The sequence below is a fragment of the Boleophthalmus pectinirostris genome, unplaced genomic scaffold (genome assembly GCF_026225935.1).
Source record: "Boleophthalmus pectinirostris isolate CB_2022bp ecotype Guang Dong unplaced genomic scaffold, ASM2622593v1 HiC_scaffold_18, whole genome shotgun sequence".
NCBI classification, from domain to species: Eukaryota; Metazoa; Chordata; class Actinopteri; order Gobiiformes; family Gobiidae; genus Boleophthalmus; species Boleophthalmus pectinirostris.
The window spans coordinates 19995880-20017843 of NW_026571133.1; the positions used below are offsets into that span (position 1 = coordinate 19995880).

Consider the following 21964-nt stretch of genomic DNA (forward strand, 5'->3'; position numbering starts at 1 on the left):
TTAAAGATTATGGCTTTCAATATTATTTAATCACTGTGAATTTGGAATTTAAATATAAAAACATTACAAGTGCTTTCTCAAAAGTTTTACTTTTACTTTTTTTTAGACTTCTGGATTAAAAAGACCCAAGCTGATCATTGCTTGATTTATTGCACTGCCTTATAACAGCATGTTGTCACTTGTGGTTGTATAGTATATGTTAGCAATAGAGTTGTTTAACGAAATTTTAATCAAGTTTAAGATTAGGTCAGTAATGGGTCAAATTAAAACTAATGTGAGAAAAAAATAAGCAGGATCTTGATAAGGCAATTCAAGAATGAATTGTCTTATTTTTATGCAATTTATTTTGTAGTAAAATGGAATTTAGATAGATTTAGATCATATATATATTTAAAAAAAAGGTCCATGTTTTACACTGAGTACATTTAGAAGCATTTTTTGTTGAAGTCTAAAGTAGATATTTTTATGTGTGGTAATTTCAGTTTACGTCCAGGGAATGTCTTGAAAGGATAATGAACAGGAATGCCTTCTTCATTCACAGGAGCGTGACAAGCTCTAATTAAATCTCACTTGAATATTTCTGTTTAGTGAAGACTATGCAGCAGGCATGTGAGTGAAGGACAGGCAGATGTGACTGGAGACAGGCCTGGCACAAAGCAGAGGTGGGAAAACAAACTTTGCACTCGAGAGGGGTGCTAATAAGTACGCTTTTTTACAGTGCAGGCTCACAGATGGCTCTCCTTTCCCAGTGCACCCTAGATTCTGCAGCTTTATTGCATTGTTTCTTTCTTGATAGGTCTCTCATTCACCTTCTCTTGTCTACACCAAAAGGGTAGGCCTACTTTCTCTTCCTCCTTGAGAGAAAATGAAAAAGTCCCTTCAAACTTTCATCTCGATTGATTTCGGTCTCTTCTCTTATACTTGTGTCAAGTAGGTCAGGTCTCCATACACTGATCCCATGATAATAAAATCTACTGGACTGACAAAAGTTTCAAATATCAGTGAAAGTTGCAGGGAAATATGGACAGCTCTTTATGAATGGACAATTACAACAGCGGAGCAGTGGCTGATGCTCCTTTTAACTTATAATTATTCAACCTGTACTATGATAGGTATGGTTAACTGTTTAGAAGATAGGTGCAACCACAAGAAAATACAATATTTTAACATAAATTATACCTGGTCAACGTAAAAAAAAGTTCATGTGGCTGTGTTTGACAAGTGGATCAGCCAGTCAGGGACATGAATTGTCCTGCCATATCAAAGCAAATATAACTGCTTACTAGGAAATTGGGAAGGAAAAAAATATCACAGAGCAAAACCCAAAAGAAATGTAAATTTATTCAAAATGAGGGGTGGCCAATGAGAACAGTCTTGCGACAATTAGTGGCTGGCTCAGTAACACAACAAGGACTAAAGACAGACTTAATGGGCTCAAAAATAAGTTTTTATATAGAATTTAATTTAACTACAGTTGAAGTTTAACACAAAGAACATATGGGAAGTGAGGATGTTGTATCAGGGGTTTAGTGCGATGCACAAGGTGAGTGTGTAAAACTTGACCAAATTCAATTGAATGGACCATACATGTCAAATATGTTCATGTTTGACATTGATTGGTCACACAAATTCAATGCAAATCCTCACAAAATTAAAGGCCCAATTTGTCATACCTTTATTTTAAGGGAGCAGATTTTTCACACTAATTTCAAATGTTCTAGGATGTGTAAGGAAACGGCTTAGCACCACGCACCAACCTTAGTTTCCATGACGACTGTGATCCCTGTATGATAATCGCATTCCCACTATAGCTGTGAAAACACTCATTCCTGCCACATCCACGACAGAAAAGAAATGTAACATGAAACTGTAGTGAAGGATTGCGCGCGTGACAACAAACAGCACAGTGAACAAATGTGCTATGGCAGCCTTGAGGATCGCTATTTGGTGAGTCTATTTATTACATAGATAAAAGCTATAGAAGGCAGCAGTTGGAACTGGGGAAGGAGGGACATTTACTAACATGGCTTAACACTCCATTTGTTCTTTAACACTTGCACCTTTACAGAAATAGCATGAGGAGTAAAGCTGTGTTATTGACTGGCTTCTTTCATGTTACACACTGGAGATTTGAACACGTTGGTGGTGCATCGTGGGTCTTGTAGTTCTGTTTGCTTTCGGAGTCCTTCCTGTTTGCTGTCTTGTAGTTATCTGGTAATGGTTTGTTTGTACGGTAAATGTCACAAGGAAGATTGCTCATGTATTTCAAGTGAGAGCTGTTAGCAACCACCCATCTATGTTAAAAGTGGGAATAATAGTGTGGACCAGTGAATTTTGAAACTTGACTGGCTAAATAAGATGAAGACAAATCTTGGCAGAGTATTTTTCCACTTTCTTTCACATTTATTTGACTTTGACAATTATATCCTGTCCCCCTATGCACAAGACAAATGGCCTTGTTACCAAAAGCAATAAAATTGCTCTGAGACAAAACAGATACCATGTTGCAATATACATGGACTGATACAATAAATTGCTCATTGTTCTGGTCAGTTTGTTTTTTGCGCATTGTTGAGCTTCTATAGCCACAACTGGATCATAGCATGAATATACTAGATTGGCAAAGGAATATTTCTTCAAATGAAATTGCAGCATTCTGTAATATTTAACAGGTTATTTTTATGCTATTTTCTGATCTCTGTTATAATGTTGCCCAAAACATACCTGGAGTTATGTTTTGTTTCTTTCATGCCTGTTTGACGCATAAGCTCTGCATATGCTAAATTCTTCTCTTAAACAGAAAACACTCTGTTCCACCTTGTGATGTGTGATGTGGTAATACAGAAAGTGCTCCATTGTGTTATTAAACTCCATATGCCTTCACTAAAATCACTTTGATAATTTCAGCCCTGGACTTGATATCTAATGAACAAAAGGTAAAAGGTAGCTATTGACTTGGACTTGGAAACTACCACTACGTGACATCACAAGGTGGAACAGAGCATTATGAACTTTGGAGACAGATTAATAATAAAGGATTACTCAAAAATGGAAATGAAAAGTGCGAATGAAACAAAACACAACTTCAGATATGTTTTTGAGGAAGTAACAACAGTCTAACATGGCTAAAAGCTCTCAAGGGTCCAGTTTGTGTAATGTAGAACCTTTCATGGAGATGGGGCCAGGTTACCAAAGTTAAAATTACAACTTGTCATTATGCTTATTTAATATATATGATAAGATTCAATTTATATTTTATATGAAACACTTTATTCAGTCAGTACCAACTGAAATAGCTCTGTTTCTATCAGTAAGAATGCATTTGTCTTAACACAGATTTAAAAATCCTTCATTGAAGCAATTTTTTACACCTCAAACCTTTTTGGATATATACACTACTTATATGTCAAAAGAGAAAAAATATGGTCTGAACAGCATGTTCTACTGTGGGGAAAAATGTACTGTAAAATGTATGTAATTACAGCGGAGGTTTTCATTTCTCCATCTTTAACCACGAGGCTGGAGCAGTCTACATTAAATTGCTAGTATTTGCTCATTAAATAATTTATGTTTGCCGCGGGTGCTTTTAAAAGGTGCTTGGTAAATATGCTGCTCTCTGTAACAGTCAATCACTGGCAGTTTAAGTGGACATTGACCTTGCTGCTCTATAGGTCAGAGATTGTAGATCTAGAGATGTGCTGAGAGCTGACGTATAAATAGGCCAATACACATTACTGTCCAATCAGAAAACACTCACTTTGATTTATAATGGGAAATCTAACAAGACTGATAGACTAATAGACCTCTTATATTACTGTCAATCATCTAGAATCGGCTTGTATTTTAGAGTGCAATTATTTGATTAGATGTTGCACCTCCAATTCTGGCTTTGCTAAAATGAAGCAGTTACAAAAGCAGCAGTGACAGACAGGCAGGTACAGCAGCATAATAGGTTTGTGATTGGTAAATTGCCAGCTATGGCTAACGAACAATCAACCAAACAGAAGAAGATTCAATGCAGTTAATCCAAAAGTCTGAAGTGCGATGTTGTGCTTTGAGGCTGTAGGGTGAGACAGAGAACAAAGTAATTTTGTTTTGATTTATCTTCCTGGTACCACATACTGTAAACAACTTAATTATGTTTTAGCTAAAAGTTTAAATGGCAATGCTTTATTTAACTAAGGAACATATGTAAATGGCCTTCAGGATCCAGCAAATGAGATGTTTATTGTGGAGTTGTGGTAATGTACTAATTATTTTCATTGATTTTTAAATAGAGAAACAGATTAATTAAATAGAGTTAACAAATTCTATTCACTTTTTAATCATAAGTTACAAGTGAAATGGCTTCTGTCTCCACTTAAGCTGTTTCAAGCAGACAAAGTGGTTGTCATTTCCCCCCTAACAGTCTAATTCCTCAAAATGTCACACACTGGAGTTTGTTCTTGACAAGTGTTTTTGTCAACCTCGTACTGTGACTCTCTCCGGGATTTTCTCTTTCAGAAATCGATCCCATTGCTGATCCCTGGCTTTTTTGTGTTATACATACCTTCCACTCACTGCTCGAAATGTTCAGTGTGCTGTTACTTTGTTCTGTTGGATTGAAACCTCTACTCTGCAAGTCTGAGAAAAATGGAGCCTGACAGTGTTTTATTCCTCAGCAAGTTCACTTTCATTCATTTTCACATAGGCTTACTCTTGCATATTCACAATTGTTTTCTCCTTCTTGTGTTGCTCAGTGATTGTAACAGAATAAATCTTTTCTTTTTTGAAAACACACAAATATTTGTCGGCAGTTTCTGGTGGCATAAATAACAGCTTGTCGAGTCAAGGGTTATTGACTGCAGATGGTCGGAGACAATAAACATGATCAAACATGGAGGAGGGGATTGTAAGGCCATATTTTTAAGCTAAGACATGCAACAAACCTTTGGTGGACTCACTGCATTTTGTATTATTTGAACCACCATTTAAGTCCCAAAGTCCTACACTGCTGTGCTTCCTAAACAAAACTGCCCTATAAGGAGGAACTCGCCAGAACCAGAATGGACATTTCTAAGCATAAAATCACAATTAATTCTGTCAATAACAGATAATGTTTTTTCATCTCTTTTTGGCATGTGCATTTGTGTTTACCAGAAAAAATCCATATACTTGATCATACAACAATTTTACCAGCCATGTGTAATTTAAATGGCCATGTGCTATGTGGTCTCCCTCTATAATGGCTTTTATAAATCACCCATTTATCTAAGCTTACTTCTAATGCTGATTCGCAACTGATTTCCTGCCTCTGCCTGGACCTCCTTCAAGCTATCCCATCCAGTAATCTTGATTAATTTTGTTTACCTCAGTGCAGTCATTACAAGCAAATGGCCCCAATAACTTCTGCAGACGACTTCTGAGAAACATGAGGTTGACCTCAATTTCAGCTCATATACTACTGCACAACTTTCTGCTTCATTCAGTAAACTTTCTTCACATTTTGTGAGTCAGTTACTGATATACTTTATATATTATATTATATAATAAATAAAGCAATAAATATAGAGGCACAGAGCATAGAATACATACATAGATTCATTCTACCTTGAAAATGCCTGATCTCAGATGCTGCAAGGGGATCCTGGTTAGTACAGGGATAGGAGATGCCAGCTAGATTGGCAGCCTCCCTTCCATCTGTCTACCTGAGAGTAGCTCTGGTGGCTACAATAGTGGCTTACCAATACTGAGTATGGATTAAATGAATGCTGCATTATAAAACACAATTAAGAGGTGCTATAGTAAATAAGTAAGTAAATGATTAGATAAATTTAAACAGATGCATGCATAGAAGCAGTGTCATGAATACGGTTTAACTGCTGTTTTTTCTCTTTTCAATCTAAACAGTGGATTGAATAACAAAAAATACTTTGCACTGTCTACCTACAGTCTTTTTGGGTTCATTCCATGACAGATGCAGCTGTCTCTTTAGATGCAAATGCTGTCGTGACAGCGACGCCATAACAATTACACATGAGCATGCATAAGCCGGCGTGGCACTTGCACAAAGATGTGTGGAACAAAAGGAAATCACTGTAAATAACACTGCATGCAGTCTAACGCTACAACTCCATTTCCCTAATGATCAGGCACAAGAGGCGAGCTCTCTAACCACAATGCACTGCTGATTGCATACGACCCCGCCCAACTGCATCCGCCTTTGTCGTATCGAATCATTTTATATCAGTTCAAAGTCTTTATTCAGAGATAATGCCTCAAAGAGAGCATTTATATAATCCTTGGCCTCTCATATGTCTTATCCACCTGCTCATCTTCAATGGAGAAGACAGAGAAGCACTTATGGGGACAGTCCACTAACATGCTGTTTGCTCAGTGAGATAAAGATGAGGTATTTTTGATTAGCCATTTAGATTTTTTCGACCTGGAGGTGACCAAACATCTCGTGTTTTTTTTCATTTGATTTTCATTTGATTTCATGATTTTCACTGGACCTTGATAATATCCTGGCTATGGGACATGCTAGATTAAGGTAATGCACCCTCATACTACAGTACAAATACAATACAAATTAATCTGTGCCTCAAACAAATACATATTTATTTCTGAAAAAGATGCCATCTCAACTACTGGATTTCCCTCAAAATATATGTACAATATTTTGTGCAAATATATGTTCAAGTCACTGTTTACCTGTAATTAAATGGGAAAATGCTTAAGTGACACAGAATACAATGGGTTAACACAAAGAAAAAGTGTTGCTTTCTGGTCTGGTCCAGCAGCTCCTCCCAACACTGGTTTCAAATAGAGGCCTATAATAGAGCAATTTCAGCTTTGCCTGGAGCAAACCAGAGCCTTTATTCATGTACTCTGTGGTCTGTTCCTCTCTGGCCAGATTGCACCCATCTCCACACAGATCCCCTCTGTGGTGGGATAGGACTGAAAGCAGACTGAATCTACACAGTGTAAAAAAACACATTATGGATGGTAATGGACTGTTTGTATGCCCTGCTCCTTTCAAGGCATAATGTCCAGTCCCTGGGCACCACACCTCTCTGCGAGGTCACTTGGCATAGCCTCTGCACACTTACAGTGCGTGGTCCCCGTGGTGCAGCAGGTTAGGGCCACTGGCACCAGCATCTGCAGTAAAAAGCACAGCTTTGTCCACTAAGCATGGGCAATAGTCTAAGATACTGTGACTAGAAGAGAAGGGCATTCAGTCTGTCTTTGCATTATTATGTATATATATTTAAATCGTATACCAGAGATACACACTAGCTCTGCCTCCATGCAGTGGGACTTCCTAAATAATGCCATGTTGTTGCTCACTGATTTGTGTCTAACTGCCTGGGCCACTTCCTGCCTGTGTCTTACCTTGCCCACAGGAGCCCTCACATGAGGCGGGCTGGAGCTGAGTGTTTGGACAGCCTCTTTGACCTCTTCTGGGCTCAGGGGTCGGTCTCTGCCCTAGCCCTGTATCTAAGTGGACTGACACACACTGCTTTACTGCTGGTACAGTTTATCAGTCCAGGCATGTCTTCATTCTGTTGTGCTGGCTCTTTGGAGATGTTTTTTCTCTCCAATCCTCCTCCCAAATCCCCTGCTGTTTACCAAAACATAGAAATTATCACTGCAGCTCATCCTCTCGATTGTCACCTTAGTTAATTTAATTTCAGCAAATGGTTCTGCCTAGTTAATTAAAAGGCTAATTTGCAATGCCAAGTCCCTCAGTTTTAATAAACATTTAAAAAATCAGGCAAGAATTGACAGTGTGGTAAAGAGCTAAATTTAGCTGATTGTTTTTGTCATGGCTTGTATGCTCATTACAGACAGATTCAGAGTGACACAGGGTTGAAAACCTCTTGACAAGCTCTGATAAGTGTGGACCCCCACTCTCTGCAGACTTCCTCTGTTATGAGGCTGAGTTGGTCCAGCTGGCCTGTTGGAGAGTTCCTAAACTAGGAAACAAGAGGCATCATTGTGAGTTGTTGCTAGGATTGGGTGTCAGGGAGGATTCCTCACTTAAGCTGGCTGGCCCTGTCATCCTGTCCACCAAAAAAAGCATGCAATTGGCTTCCTAATTGCTCTCAAAGGCACATTTCACTGCACCAGTGGCTGGCCATTCCTGTAGCCTCAGTACAAGTCTGGCGTCAGTCTTAACCAATCTGACCTAAGCACTAAACAAGAAGAAAGGCATTGTTTTCCCTCTCTCATTGCTTTATGTAAACATATCCTGTCACATTATATCTGTATTCCCATTTGTGTCCCTCAGGGGGCACTCTCCTCTCAGGTTGAACTCTCCAATCAGTGAACCATTAAATTCGGTCTTGGTCAGCACTTACATTTACAAAGTCACCTAAAAATCCTCACCAGTCACACCTGTTGCCTTTTCATTTTGTTAAGCTTAATTGATAAATCCTGATGTGTACGTCACACTATAATTGTAAGGACAAAAATTTGAAATTACAAGATAAGAAACTGAACTTTGTGTTTTTAAGTTAATATAAAATTAATGTAAGTAAACCTTGTTGTTAAATGCTGTTTTACTGGTTATGCCATAATAACTTTTCCGAAAGCTAGATTTCATAAAACTGGCTTCATACTAGGGAAACTGTGAATTAAAGGGACTGTACCAATTTAATATGTAATAATTAAAAGTTGTTTTGCTCCATTAAGGAAATACAGTTAAAAAAAATAAAATAAACATCTTTGGGAAATGAGAGATAAGTTTGGACCACTACAAGATGTTTAAAATGAACTAATTCTGTTATTTATTTATGTTGCTTTTGTAAGGTTCAGTGCCTTTAAGGATTTTGTTGCTTGATCATGTGTTTGATCTTGTCACTCGGGAGTCTTTATTGTAATAATATGATGTTTCTTTTAACAGTAATCATAACACTAACATTTGACATCATTACATCCCCATTTCACATACAGTAATTCACTGATGTTCTTGTTTTATTTGTTTGTAAATAAGTTAAAAATAGATAATGAATAATTATGTGTCGATCATTCTCCCTCCTTATACTTTCAGTCATAGATGGCTGTAAAAGCAAGCAAAAAAACATGTCTAAATGAAATCCACTTTCCTTATGTTTGCTAAGTGTTACTTGGGCAGCTAAAAAAGGGTGATGTGTGAAGTCATAGTGCAAAATGAGTCATAAGACACCATGTCAGAGAGGTTTAAATAAAAAAGATCTGAACTCTCTGAGAAAATGGATGAGTATGTGTGAGTGTGTGTATCCGACTAGAGATAAAATGTGTGGTCAAACATCTATGGCTGAAAAAGAACTAAATAACTGTCTGTGAGGGCCAAAGCATGTTCTAAATGGTAAGAAACCAGAAGTGAATGTCTGACAAGGATTTCATCCAAAAATGTCATGATTAAATACTGGAAGCACAGCAAATGTGCTTGTACTTGGCAAAATAGTAAATAAACAAGCTTTTTAGTATTTTGTGTCCTAGCACCGCACAGCTTCATTAAAATGTACTATTCTGATTAAGGATTATTATTCAAGGCACCCACACAAATGAGTGAGAGTGAGAGTGATGTTGTTTTTTTGAACTTGTATTGTTTCACAGAAATGTGATTTTTTAAAAATCTGTGAATAAACCAAACTGTGACTATATAACTGTGCAGTGCACAGAAGTCACTGGAGTGTGACTTGGACTCACTGTGGGGATTTTGCACACTGGTTCAGTCACTGCCAGTATGATTTTCATGGACCAGAGGGGCTTCTGTTTACCGCCTGGAGGTGTCAGAGCAGCAGATGTTTTAGTTTGGCCTCCTGTCCCTCAATGGTGCAACTGTGAGAGATTGGATTTCACTATTGGCTACAGGAACGCACAAGAAAGACAAGCTGTGTCAAACTTGTGGTTGAGTTGTAGGTACAGCTTACAAATAAATGCTGTGTGAAATGGAGCTGATTTGAATTTCTTTTAGTTTATCTTTAGTAGTACTTTTAGTATACTGTAAACTTTGTGTAACTTGCCAGCTTTGAACATAAAACAAGACACCTGTCTTAGTAAAACCGCTGCTACCTAAGTTTCTGCTACCTCTCTTTCCCAAAAGCAGTGCAGTGAAGCGGTGCACCAAAGGGTCAGTGAAGAGGTTAGGCTGTGAGCACTGAGGCACGAAGCATATTGTTCCATTTTCACCTGCTGCCAGCCGCCCAAACATCCATCGCGCTGTTCCATCTCCCTATTGCATTTTACACTATATTATACAAGAGCAATTTCAACCCAATTTCACGGACCATATTGATATGGCTGCATTTGATCACAATCTGCAGAGTGCATGCTGTCACTGACAGACAGGCATTCTGATCACATCCAGGTCTCCTGCCAAGTACAGGCCAAAGCAGGTTTCTTTTTAGTACAATCTAATCATTTTATGCCTCTAGATGTGTCTGTGCTGAATAATGATGAGTAGCGCAAAATCAAACTATAAAGTGCTGCCTCTCTTTTCCCTACTTCCCTTTTCTTTCACTCACAGCTGCAGAGATTTTTACATAACCCAGGGTCATGGTACTTTCAAAAATAAGAACTTCTGCCAAATGAATTAATTTTAACATGTGGGCAAAGATAAGCAGGAAAATTGCAGGTCAAACTGTCTGTTTATGAGCTGTCACCTCTTTCTATGAGTTCACTCTCCCTCTTCTAATGTTGCAGGATGATTTAGGTGCTAAGATACCACCTGACATCCTATTCTCAATGGGTTAAAATGGATGTAATCATCTGGTACAGAGTCCTCTGAGTAATTCAGTTGCAGAGGCTAAATTATGTATTCTTGCATACTCTTTTTTTTTTTCTCTTTTTGCTGTGAACAATGATTTTGTGATCATTAGTGAGATGATTTGACGTGGGTAATCATTTTGCTTTTCAGCAAAGAATTTGGTGAAAAACACAATAAATGCTCTACAACACTGAAAGGATGCCCAGTGAGAAAGAAACCATTTAAGCACATGACATGAGCACAAAACAACAATATTAAAACATCCAACATGATTATTTAACAATGAAACATCTAATTATAATAAGACAGGCAAATACAATCCATCTTTTTGACATTTCTTTGATTTTCTGCTCTTTATCTAGCAATATCAGATTTTTAATCTCTAAAACTTAAACATAATATTCATGTTCTTGTACTGAACACATTTTCACTCTGCTTGCATCTGCTCCAAACAGCAGATTGGTGACACTTGGACTGTTATTTCTGAAGCTGAATTATTTGTCACATCTCTAATCACACATCTTTCTGACACCTTGATCCGATTAGCAAACCTGTCGACGCTGTGTGCCTTTGCGAAGAACACAGAAGAAAAAAATCCAACCGCCAATCTGCCATGTCAGTTATGTGTACTGCAGAGAAGTATGTGAACAATTCTGCTTCTCCATAGAAAACTGCTGAATGACCTTCTACTCAAAGTGAGTTTTAATCAGTGTTCAATGGAAACATTGGCATGAACTCATTCAGTGTACTGTATGGTGACTGAGGGCCAAATTACTAAAGCCAAGAAATGAAAATGTGAAATATTTACACTCAGTATTTAACTATGATTTATTGGTTTAGTTATGGCATCTAACATCCGATCCCTTTAAACACTATTTTGTATACACCATAATTTCAGGATCATTCCTATTTATTTATATTTTGTGAATTCCAATTGAATGGGTGAAATAGAAAATGAACAAAAACATGTGGATTTACTCTAGAGCACGACCGATATATCGGCTGACCGATATTATCGGCCAATATGGGCACCTGGAGAAATATCGGCTATCGGCCTATATGCTTGCTGATATGGGCTATGATATTTCACGTGGGCTTGTTATACCTCGTTATAAAGCTTAGACTCTCTACATTATGTTCATTTAATCCAATTTACAGACAGATAAATGTCCTAATATGTGGCTCCGCATCAGTATTTATCTGCGGTGTAACTTTTTTGGGGCCGTACTGTCCCTGAACACACCACCAGAGTGACGTTACTTCACTCGCGTGTGTTTGTTTACACCTGCAGCGGTGCGCTACACTGAGATTATATTCTTTTTCGGACAATCGGTTTGAGTCTGGATTAAAAGGACATTTATTAGAGCTGTGAATAGATGTGTGAATGATCCACATTTATGCATATAATTAATAACCGCGGCGCGCACGTTTTTACGGCTAAAGGCTAATAGCGATAGTTTACTAGCTAGGAGTTATGGGTCGGTCGCAATCGAAGCGGCTCTTAGAGCCAACTCTTTGAAGCGAACAACGGGAGCCTGCTTCTTATTGGGAGCCGTGTTTTCTCTTTTTCTCACTTTTTCTCACTTTTTCTCTTCATGCCGCATGTAGACCCGTAGTTTGACAGCAGCAGCGGCTGAAAACGAAACTTTCAGAAATCTGCGTGTGCATAGGATAAAAAAGTGCATATTTGGCTGCAGTTCAGCATAAAATGAATAAACCAGGACTAATCTTGGGCTCGAGCGAAAGAGAGAGATAGAAACCGAGTCCCGACACTCAGTCCTGGTTCAGTTCTGGTTTAGTCCTGCTTGCAACAAAACAATCTCAAGAGTCGCTTGGGAGCCGAAAGAGCCAGCTGCTTTAGTGAGCCGAGCCAAAAGAGCCGGTTCTCCAAAAAAAAAAACTGGAATACCCATCACTAGTAGCTAGAATGTGATGCAAAAATGCCATTAGGCCAATCTACTGTATGTAAATATGATGTAAAGAGTCAAAATAACAATAAATGTAGCCTAAATAAACCCAATTTAGAATCCACTAGAGCCACTAGAGTTTTTTAATCAATTCAAGATTTACAGTGAATTTTTACATCACTATATATATATATCGGCGATTATATCGGCTATCGGCAGCTTCAACTCCCATTATATCGGTTTCATATCGGCCATAACAAAATCCATATCGGTCGGGCTCTAATTTACTCTATGAGTGGGCAGTTTAGCTCCATAGCCAGTGTTGGCATTGTTGGAGCTGTCCGTGGTACTAGACCACAATTAGTTAAAAAGCATTTTGCCTCGCAATTTTTGCTAAACACCAGCATATTCTGCCTTTTTAATGAGAACAGAGTAATTTTGTATATTTTAATCATAACATCAACTTTCTTTGAAAATTGTACTCTTGAACTCACTCGACTACTTGTAATAAATGCCTTCTTTACATTTGAATCGGGTCTTTTACACGTGATAAACAAGATGGGATGTTGTGTATTCATCAGTGAGAGTGAGTCAGTGGTTGCTGAAACAGTATTTTGAACTAAACAGGGCCCGGATCATCAGTAAATGTGGCACACAGTGAGCTGAATTAAAAGGTCAGCTGCCATGTGAAAGAGCATCTCAAGTGCCGCCTGCTTCAAAACAACAGTAACCGCTTAACTGCAGTGTTTTGACATCTCGTTTGAAAACAACAATAGTCATCCATGACAACAGCTGAGGATGTGCAGCCTCTCTGTCATCCAAAAAGAACACGAAAGTGACTTATACAATTCTTTCCCCCATTTGGGCTATAGGCTCTTTTGTTCTCATAAATTATGCACTTTTTTGCCAAAACTGGAAGCCAGGACAGCAATCCAGTCCCAGTGCCTTGATATACCATGTCAATTGTGATATTTGTAGCCATGCCCTGTGGGAGAGTGGGTAGGTGTGAAAGAGTGGGCAGCATAACCAAAAAAAAAAAAAAACAGGAGCTAAATAGAAATATAGACACTGATGCATTTGTTTGATGCTGCATTTGCTCCAAGCTCAGGAGTTGTGTTCCTCATCAGCAGTGAACATGCTAATAATAAGATTGTATGCTAGTATTTAAATGAAAAGTATTATGTCATTTATATTTCCTTGATGGTGAATGAATCATAGGCCGATTTGTTTTTCATAGATTTTAAGGTCATCTATACGTGTATGAATACGCTGACGCTACCTATAACAGCTTGCTGAACTGTGATTTAACATGTCCATTTTATTATTTATTTTGTATCCCCTAAACTCAAAAAAGATTTGCTGTTGAAGTGTTCCAAGCCTGGCTTTTTCTTCTTGGCCATTAAATTTCGATCATTGCCTGTGTGTCGTGGTAGTTTATTGCCTCTTTTGGTTGCCAGGCAGAGTTCCTGTAGGTGACCCTCAGGGCAGGCGTTGACTGAGCAAACAGCCTCTTTTTATATGACTTACCTGGCAGTAGTCATAGCTTAGCCCCTGGCCTTCTCCATGAGCCTGATTGAAACAGGCATATCTCCCAAGGCGCTCGACCACCCATCTGCCCTGCACCTTAGGGCAGAGGTTCGCTAAATGTGGAGGGTAAGGCTTCAGGCTCTGTGCAATATTGTCTTTGAGACTGAAAACATCTCCAGACTTCCAACCTGCAATGGACAAATTCACAAAAAAATAGTATCCTTTATTTTAAAGTAAAGTAGTGTGAAATTTTGAGAAGAGATGATGATTTTATAATATTCATGGTACTAATATGTCAACATCTACTTAACAGCGCCAGGTGTGTTCAACAGTGATATAAATCTGCTGTGTAAAGTGGGTGACAAACCTATGCTTAATAAGAAACAATAGTCACTGATAAATAGTTCGGTGATCTGAGAACCCACTGAGAGGTTCAAAACAAGGCAGATTTTTTCTAACTTTCTTACAATCTGGAAGCAGTAATTGAAAATAGGGGAATCTTTGTGCACTGGCTTAATAGAGCTGTCCTGCCCCTGCTGCAAAGCGGGGTTAATAACTTTTTCCAGTTCCATTACCCCCTGAGATTGGCTTCAGGTGAGTAAAGAGGCTGCACCGGACAAGGGGAAGTAGCCAGGGGGTCCTCTTTGCCTGCTCTTATCTCCCCTCTCTGCAGGCACCTCAGCTCACAATCGTTTTGCATTCATTATATTTACATAAAGGACCCTGCTCTTACAGGGCTTCAGCCAACCATCACTAGCTCATGGGAATCCAGGCTGACACCCTGAAATGAATGATCCAGGTCACTAGACCACCCCAACATGGACTACCTTAAAGTTTAACTAGGGAATTTTTTCCACCACCTAAATGCCTGACAGTTTAGACTTTTACTTACTGACTAAAAAACATTTAATTTTAGTGTGTGCGTGTTCTGTCTATGCTGCCTGTAGAAGTGCTTTATGCATAAAACAAGCTTTAATTTGTTCACATACTTTATTATGATTTGTTGTGTAATTGCAGTTCTCTTACTGTATGAAGTGGATATTTACAGATGTTATAGTTTGTTATTATTTGAGGGTGTACAAGAGCTGCTTATGAGAAAGACAATTGGGCATTTTGGTCAGCTAGCTTTTCCTTTAAAGCAAGCCACATAGTTAAGTCAATTTAGGGGATACTGAAACCAGCAGAACAACACCTTAGCCTCTTGTATTATGTATGTGATTTGTATTTGGCATAACATTTTACCGCAGTTTCATGTCTCTGTTTTACATTAGCCCTGAAAATGTCATTCTTCCATTTACTTTCAGACTCATAGAGGTTATTTTAAATGGTTTTGTTGCCGTTCACATTCAAATACATTCAGTTAAGATGGAGTAAATTTCCATGAATTTGCAAGTGCATTTGATTATGTTAATCAGTCCCTCAGGTTATTTATGTATTGTATATGTCATACACATGTCCGTACCGCTTCTTGTTGAAAAAATGCATCAATGTAATTGCTTTTAAGGTTTAAACACAAGCCTCGGCTGTATCTTAATTTCTGTGAGCCTCAGGCAAACAAATCATAGCACATATACAACCAATCAATCAATCGATAATGAATCTTGCCTGTTCAATGTCAGGTTTCTACATAAAGTATGTGCCTGAGTTTAGACATATCATTTTGCAGTAATCAAGTAAGCAAGTAATTTACTTGTAGATTAACTCTTCATGCCCAGCGAATGAGAGTATTATTGCTTTTATAAATATGAAAGAAAATGTTAATTTACTGTTTGTTTTTATTTACTTAAACTACTTACTTATGTATTTTATACAATTCAGTTACTATTAAACAGTCATATAGATAACAAATCGAATACAACAGTGTTCCAGTATGCCTTAATAATGCTGACTAAAAAGGTAAAGTACTGAACAGAAAACATCATTACAACACAGGTTAGTTTGTTTTTCTTCATTAGAGCAGTTGTCATGTTGTGAAGAAAAAATGGAAATGGAGTCTATAGCAAATATGTTAGTGGCAAACAGAGATGAGAGAGGTGACCCAGTTAGGATGGAGAGGAGCATGGAGCGAGGGAGTAAGAGGCGGAGTTGCCAGCAGAGGCACTGTTGTTGGGACACTGCTGAGCCATCTGCCGTCACTGTAATTGGGTTGGGGATTTACACCTGAGTGGCTCACCTCCAGAGAAGGTTTGAGATGAGAGGAAACACTGTATAACATTTTGTTGCACAGTGGAAGCAGCAATGAAAGTAGCTGTTTGTCTTATCAAACTATTCAAAGTCCTTATACTCTTTTTAAGCTCCATCTACCGTCTTGTAGCGCCCACAGGTTACAACCTCAACAGATTTAATGTGACAGTTAACCAAGCGGAAATAACATAGAGCAGCTAAGAGGAAGATGCTACGGCCATTTTGTTTAATTATTTTAAGCTATGTATCACAATAGTGACAGGGCAGATATTCAGTTCATGTTGCAGAGAATATTTCAGGTGATTATCATGTGCCTCGCTTTGGATAAAAGATCAGTTGTGTTCTTAGATTTTCTATGAGGGAAAAATAAGGCAGTCCATCCCTTTAAGGACCGCCTGCTGTGACGCTTAGCAATTCCTCAGGATAATACAGAAGCTGTCATCTCTCGCCTGAATGAGAAACGAGTCATTAAGTTGTAAATATGAGCAAATTTAATATTTTGTCTCAATGATGTGATTCCTAATGACAACAACATAACTGAGTCTATGGGTAACTGCCTACACTATATTTCCTATATTTCATGCATATTTTCCACATTTGATGGACAGATCTGGTGTGTCCCTCTTTCAGGCTCCTGTAGTATGGCAACTGGTTAGCAAAGCAGTCAGTTTGTGTTATTTATTGTATTTTTGTCAACAGACTTTTTGACTTTTAATATACACACTATGAAATCTATTAAAAAGTTGAATTATATTAATTGTAAAATATGTTATAATATAATCATATGATGACACTCTTGCTTATATTGCTTATATAGTATTTTTTACCAATTTTTTCAAACAATATCAAGTCAGAATGCATTGTTCAATCCCTATATTTCTATATATTAAGTGTCTGTCATAAAAATTGTGTTTAGTGTAATTGTAACCTTTCCATATCATGAGTTTAGAATGGCAGAATTAGCTTGTAATGTTAGGTATAAGTATTACCCAGTGCTGCTGTGTACACAGGCCTTGATCAATGCATTTCTGTAGCAGATGACTCCCACTTGCACTCCACAGAGTATCATTGTGTTGTGGATGTCCTCGCCCATGTTGAAACGTTCCTATCATTGCAAAGAGTAGCTCTCGCGCAGCTCAGCCCCCACACTCACCTTGCTTGTTTCAAAGGAGACCAAAGGGATACTGAGAGAACATGGATGGACATGCGTAGGAGTCCATTCAACCGAGAGGGAGGTGGAGAGGGCCAAGCTAACCACTGGGCTGCTTTGTTCGCTTAAGAGGCTTTATTGCTGCACCATGCACCCAGTAAAATCTTCTGTAATGAACAGTTAGCATTGATTATAGGTTGTCTTCAAAAATGTTTTTTTCAAAGTACATTCAGCAGCTTGCAAATATATCTCTGAGACAAAAAGATGATAATAAAATGTTAGCTACAAATTTAAATCACAGGTAGCAATTTTTTTGCTTTTACAATGAAGAAGTGGTAATGCTATTGAATCCAATAGTTCTCAATAATTCAAGAGCTAAATTTGTAAAGATAATATCTACCAAACAACAGTAATTTGCTTGAAAATGAACCAAACAATTGTCAAACATCAAGCAAGTCAATCTTTGAGCCTAGTATACTGACAGTATACACTGGAATTACTATCTCTCAATGGGATTCATAGATGTTATGTGTACATGTGGTTTGTGTTACAGTTCTTTTCCCTTGCAAGTGTTTGCCTTCACTACACACTCCCTTTTCTCTTTTAAATAAACTGCTGTTGCCATCTCACTATTTGACCCGATGCCCCATGGAGGCTGAGAGTGGTATCTGTGTCTACATAAACCACTTGTTCTCTGTCATCACCGCTGCAAGAGATTTCATTTCAGGCATTGGTTAGACCTGCCAGCTCTTGGCGGCTCTGATCATCTTTTTCACAACTTTTCTCAAAGCTGTCCAGTGTAATTGGCCATTACCCAGCAGTAGTTGAATGCCGAGCTACTATGATGGATGCTTCAGCTGTCACTGAGTGTTACATTATAGAAAATATTTCAGAAGGTGTTATAGTCCAAAAGCTTTCAGTTATTTTGGGTATAAATGTGTGGAAGATTTTTCATCAAAAATAATAATATGTGAGAATAAAATAATTTCATATACCATAATGCTATAAATTAATAAAAAATGTTAAGATTAAGTGCATGTGACAAGTTAGACTACTAATTTCCCTAAAATATAGTTAACATAATTATATTTAAAGTTTTATGAAAAATCTTGCCTATTCTTTTCTAGTTGATCAATTTTGGTGAATTTTATAATTTTACTTTCGAGTTGCACACAGATATGACATCGATAGCGGCAAATCCATAACTGTTACCTAGGAACCATAATGCCACCACGGACCTAAGCATGTCTAGATTACACAATAGTTATGATTAGAGTAATAAAAATGAATGACAACATCTTTATTTTGTTAAATGAATGCCAGAAAAATGCCCTCCTTGTGTATACATTGTCCTGCATTTTGGATGGAATTTTCTGTGTAACATACAAGTGTTCCATTTTAGAACTGAGATCTAGTTTGTGTGTTTTTCTTTTCAACAAACTGCCACTAGATGTAAACCTATGATATGTGTTTAACACAGGTACTATCCCACCAAACCAAGTGACAATAAGAAAAGCATGAAATCCTGTCATGTACACTTAACTCAGAGTTTCAATATTTAACTATACAATAATGACATTGTCTGTCCAGACATTATTATTAAAACATTTTCCTTAGGTGCGCTACACCATTAAAAATGAAATGATCATTAATTGATCAATTCATTATTAAGCTATATGTTATTACATTATTGTGGTAGCCTTCAGAACTGAATTGACTGAATTGACTAGTCTGTAGAACTGAACTGACTAGTCTATTCCTATTATGGAGGTATAGCGCTTTATAGAGTCGTGATATATTGTGAGCCCCTCTGTCTGTCCCCAGGCATAACTGAGATAATGTGGAAAAAGTTCATGTGGAACAAGGCTTTAGAGAGATGAAGATGATGACCAGCCAAAGCAGGCAGAGGAAGAGATATGCACTACACAATCTCACATGTATGGTCTGCAGCTCCATTTATGCAGCCTACAAACACACAAGTACAAGTGACAGATTGCTTCCTGCTTTTCACAATGAGCTCAATGTGAAAGTAAATACACCTGGCACCTCTGTGTGCTTGTGTGATAGGACACAAACATGCTGCTTTCTAACGGCCACATTTCCATTAATCTTGCAGAGTTCCTTAATTTATTTCCTAGATTGCTTGTAGAAAAATGAGGCACTTTGAAATGAGCATGTATTGGTGTAAGCAGTGAGTGTGTGTCTCTGTTTTGGCCAATTTTTTTCCTGGAGCCCGACTGATGTTTACTCAGGCAGCTCCAGCAGCTGCTCTCGCTCTGCGTCAGTTCAGTCATCTGACAAAACCAGAGCTGTGCCTTTGACATGCATCTGTCTCAGCAGAACAAACTGACCCCTCCTCTCTGTTCTGTCCAGCAGCTGCCTGGCTGACCCCATCGCCACGACAACATGAACGAGAGTCGAAGGGAGGCGCTGGCGGCGCCCGCCACCACTGCCTCGTCTGTCGCTGCCGGCTCCAACAGCACCAACTCTGCCGGACCTGGGACAGGTGAGAAGGACGAGGCCTTTTCCAAGCTCAAGGACAAGTTCATGAATGAACTCAACAAAATCCCATGTAAGTGTGGTTACCTTCTGCCCATTTAGCAGTCTCCCTACCCTTTAAATAACTAAAACTAAACACTGAAGCTTAAATCATGTTTGATGACATCAGTTGGATAGAGCTCAACTGTATTTGAACTTCAGGATGAATTCAAATAGAGCTGTATCCCTTATTTCTTCACAAAGATCAGGGAAGAAAGTACCATTCCCGTGACTTCTAACTATAGTCTGTAGTATAGTTTATACTAATATATTCATCACTGTGTCCTAGTGTTATGCAGTGATTCTGCCTCATGAGCACACTGCTGATACACGTATTGAAGATGACCTATCTTTAGCTGTAAAATACAGTTTTTCTTAAATTCCTCTCAGTTTTAACCAATAACAAGCAACAGCTGTGCCACTGAAGATAAAAGACACACACGCATATAAACTATAAATATGGTTTCTGCAGGAGGTTAAATAGAGGCACTTCTGTAGATTATTGTTGAAGTGACTAGCCTGAATTACTTTATAGTAACAAACTAAAAATACTGCACTTGCATAGGCATAGCAGGCATAGTTGAAATAGACCCCTTAAAAATGTGTCAACAAAAATATTCAAAATTTCAGAATGAAGACAACTGAATGCAAAAGTGAAGTGTGATTTCAATGGGAAAACTGGGATTAATCACAGAATATGACAAATATGAAATTACAAAGTAAATGTGGCAAATAAAAACCTCTTTGGTTCACGTGAGTGATGTCAGAATTCCGTTTAAACACACTTACAAATGTGTTTTATGTTATTTGTTAAGAACAAGATTGTAATAAACACTGAGCATAACAACAAATCCTTCCAGAAAGTTGAGCCCACTACAGACCCATCTACAGATATATTAACCATTTCACCATAAATTACTCACCCATAAATTATATTTTTTGTGAAGCTCAAATACAATTTTGAGGTTAGAATTTTTTATTTTTCCATCCTTCTTAACAGAGAAGGAAATTTACTAATATTTGTACCTTGGAAATTCAAAACTGTGGTTTATATTTTGTTATAATATCATAAAAACTATTAACATTTAGATTTGTTAATCAGTTAATCATTGAAAATGCATTATGTCTGCATCATTTTGTCTCCTCTTGAACATTCTGATGGGGGTCTGTTGCTTTAATCACAGCATTCTATAGGCCAATATTAATGAATAAAGATGAGTTTGTTAAAATACAAAATTATTTTTAAAACAATGAGTTCTTAGGTCGAGTCACTAATAGAAATTATTCAACATTTGTGAATTTACTTTTTGGATATTTCATGGCAAAGTACAATGTTATCAATAGGGAAATCTGGCCCTTGCCCCCCATCTGGGGGTATGGCATCATCACATTCTACAATATGAAAACCACCAATACGGTATAAATAGATTGGATCATAATGGTTACCTATGAAGAGCAATAACTGTGATTCTCTGGGTTAGTGACGTTCAACTTTAAAGTGCAATTCAAGTCACAGCTTTTTGAGCCAAAGAAAACCCAAATACTATAGAGCCTTAAATTAGTGTTTTCTCACCTCATCCCCTTCATCAAAAGAAGCCAGTTTTCTGCAAAGTGCTGTCAAACTGATGATGAATGCCCCAAGACTTGTTTACGCTGTGAAAATATCGATAGTGTCTGGAGAATGTCAGCAAGCGGCTTTAACGACGAATATGCGAGTAGAGGGCCAGGATACACACTCCACATGCACCAATATACAGCAGGAGGTTTGTGCTAAGACCCAGTTAAACCCTGAAGGTCTGCTCAGATGGAGATGTAACACTTGCCAGACTGACTGCTTTGTGTGCTGTCCATCAGGATCTGCACGAAACATCTCTGAGCTCAGCAGATTAGCCCCAAACCCTGCCTCCTGGACACAAAGTGGAA

General features: G+C 38.0%; 1 protein-coding gene across 1 annotated transcript in view; it reads left to right on the plus strand.

The window, feature by feature from the left end:
* syt1a (synaptotagmin Ia) overlaps positions 1–21964 on the plus strand; it is a 47783-nt gene that overhangs the window by 6693 nt on the left and 19126 nt on the right. The window contains exon 2 of the mRNA XM_055153715.1: positions 19877–20075. Within this exon, the coding sequence (XP_055009690.1) occupies positions 19910–20075 (166 nt within the window). The 5' untranslated portion in view covers positions 19877–19909. The remainder of the gene's footprint in view (positions 1–19876; positions 20076–21964) is intronic.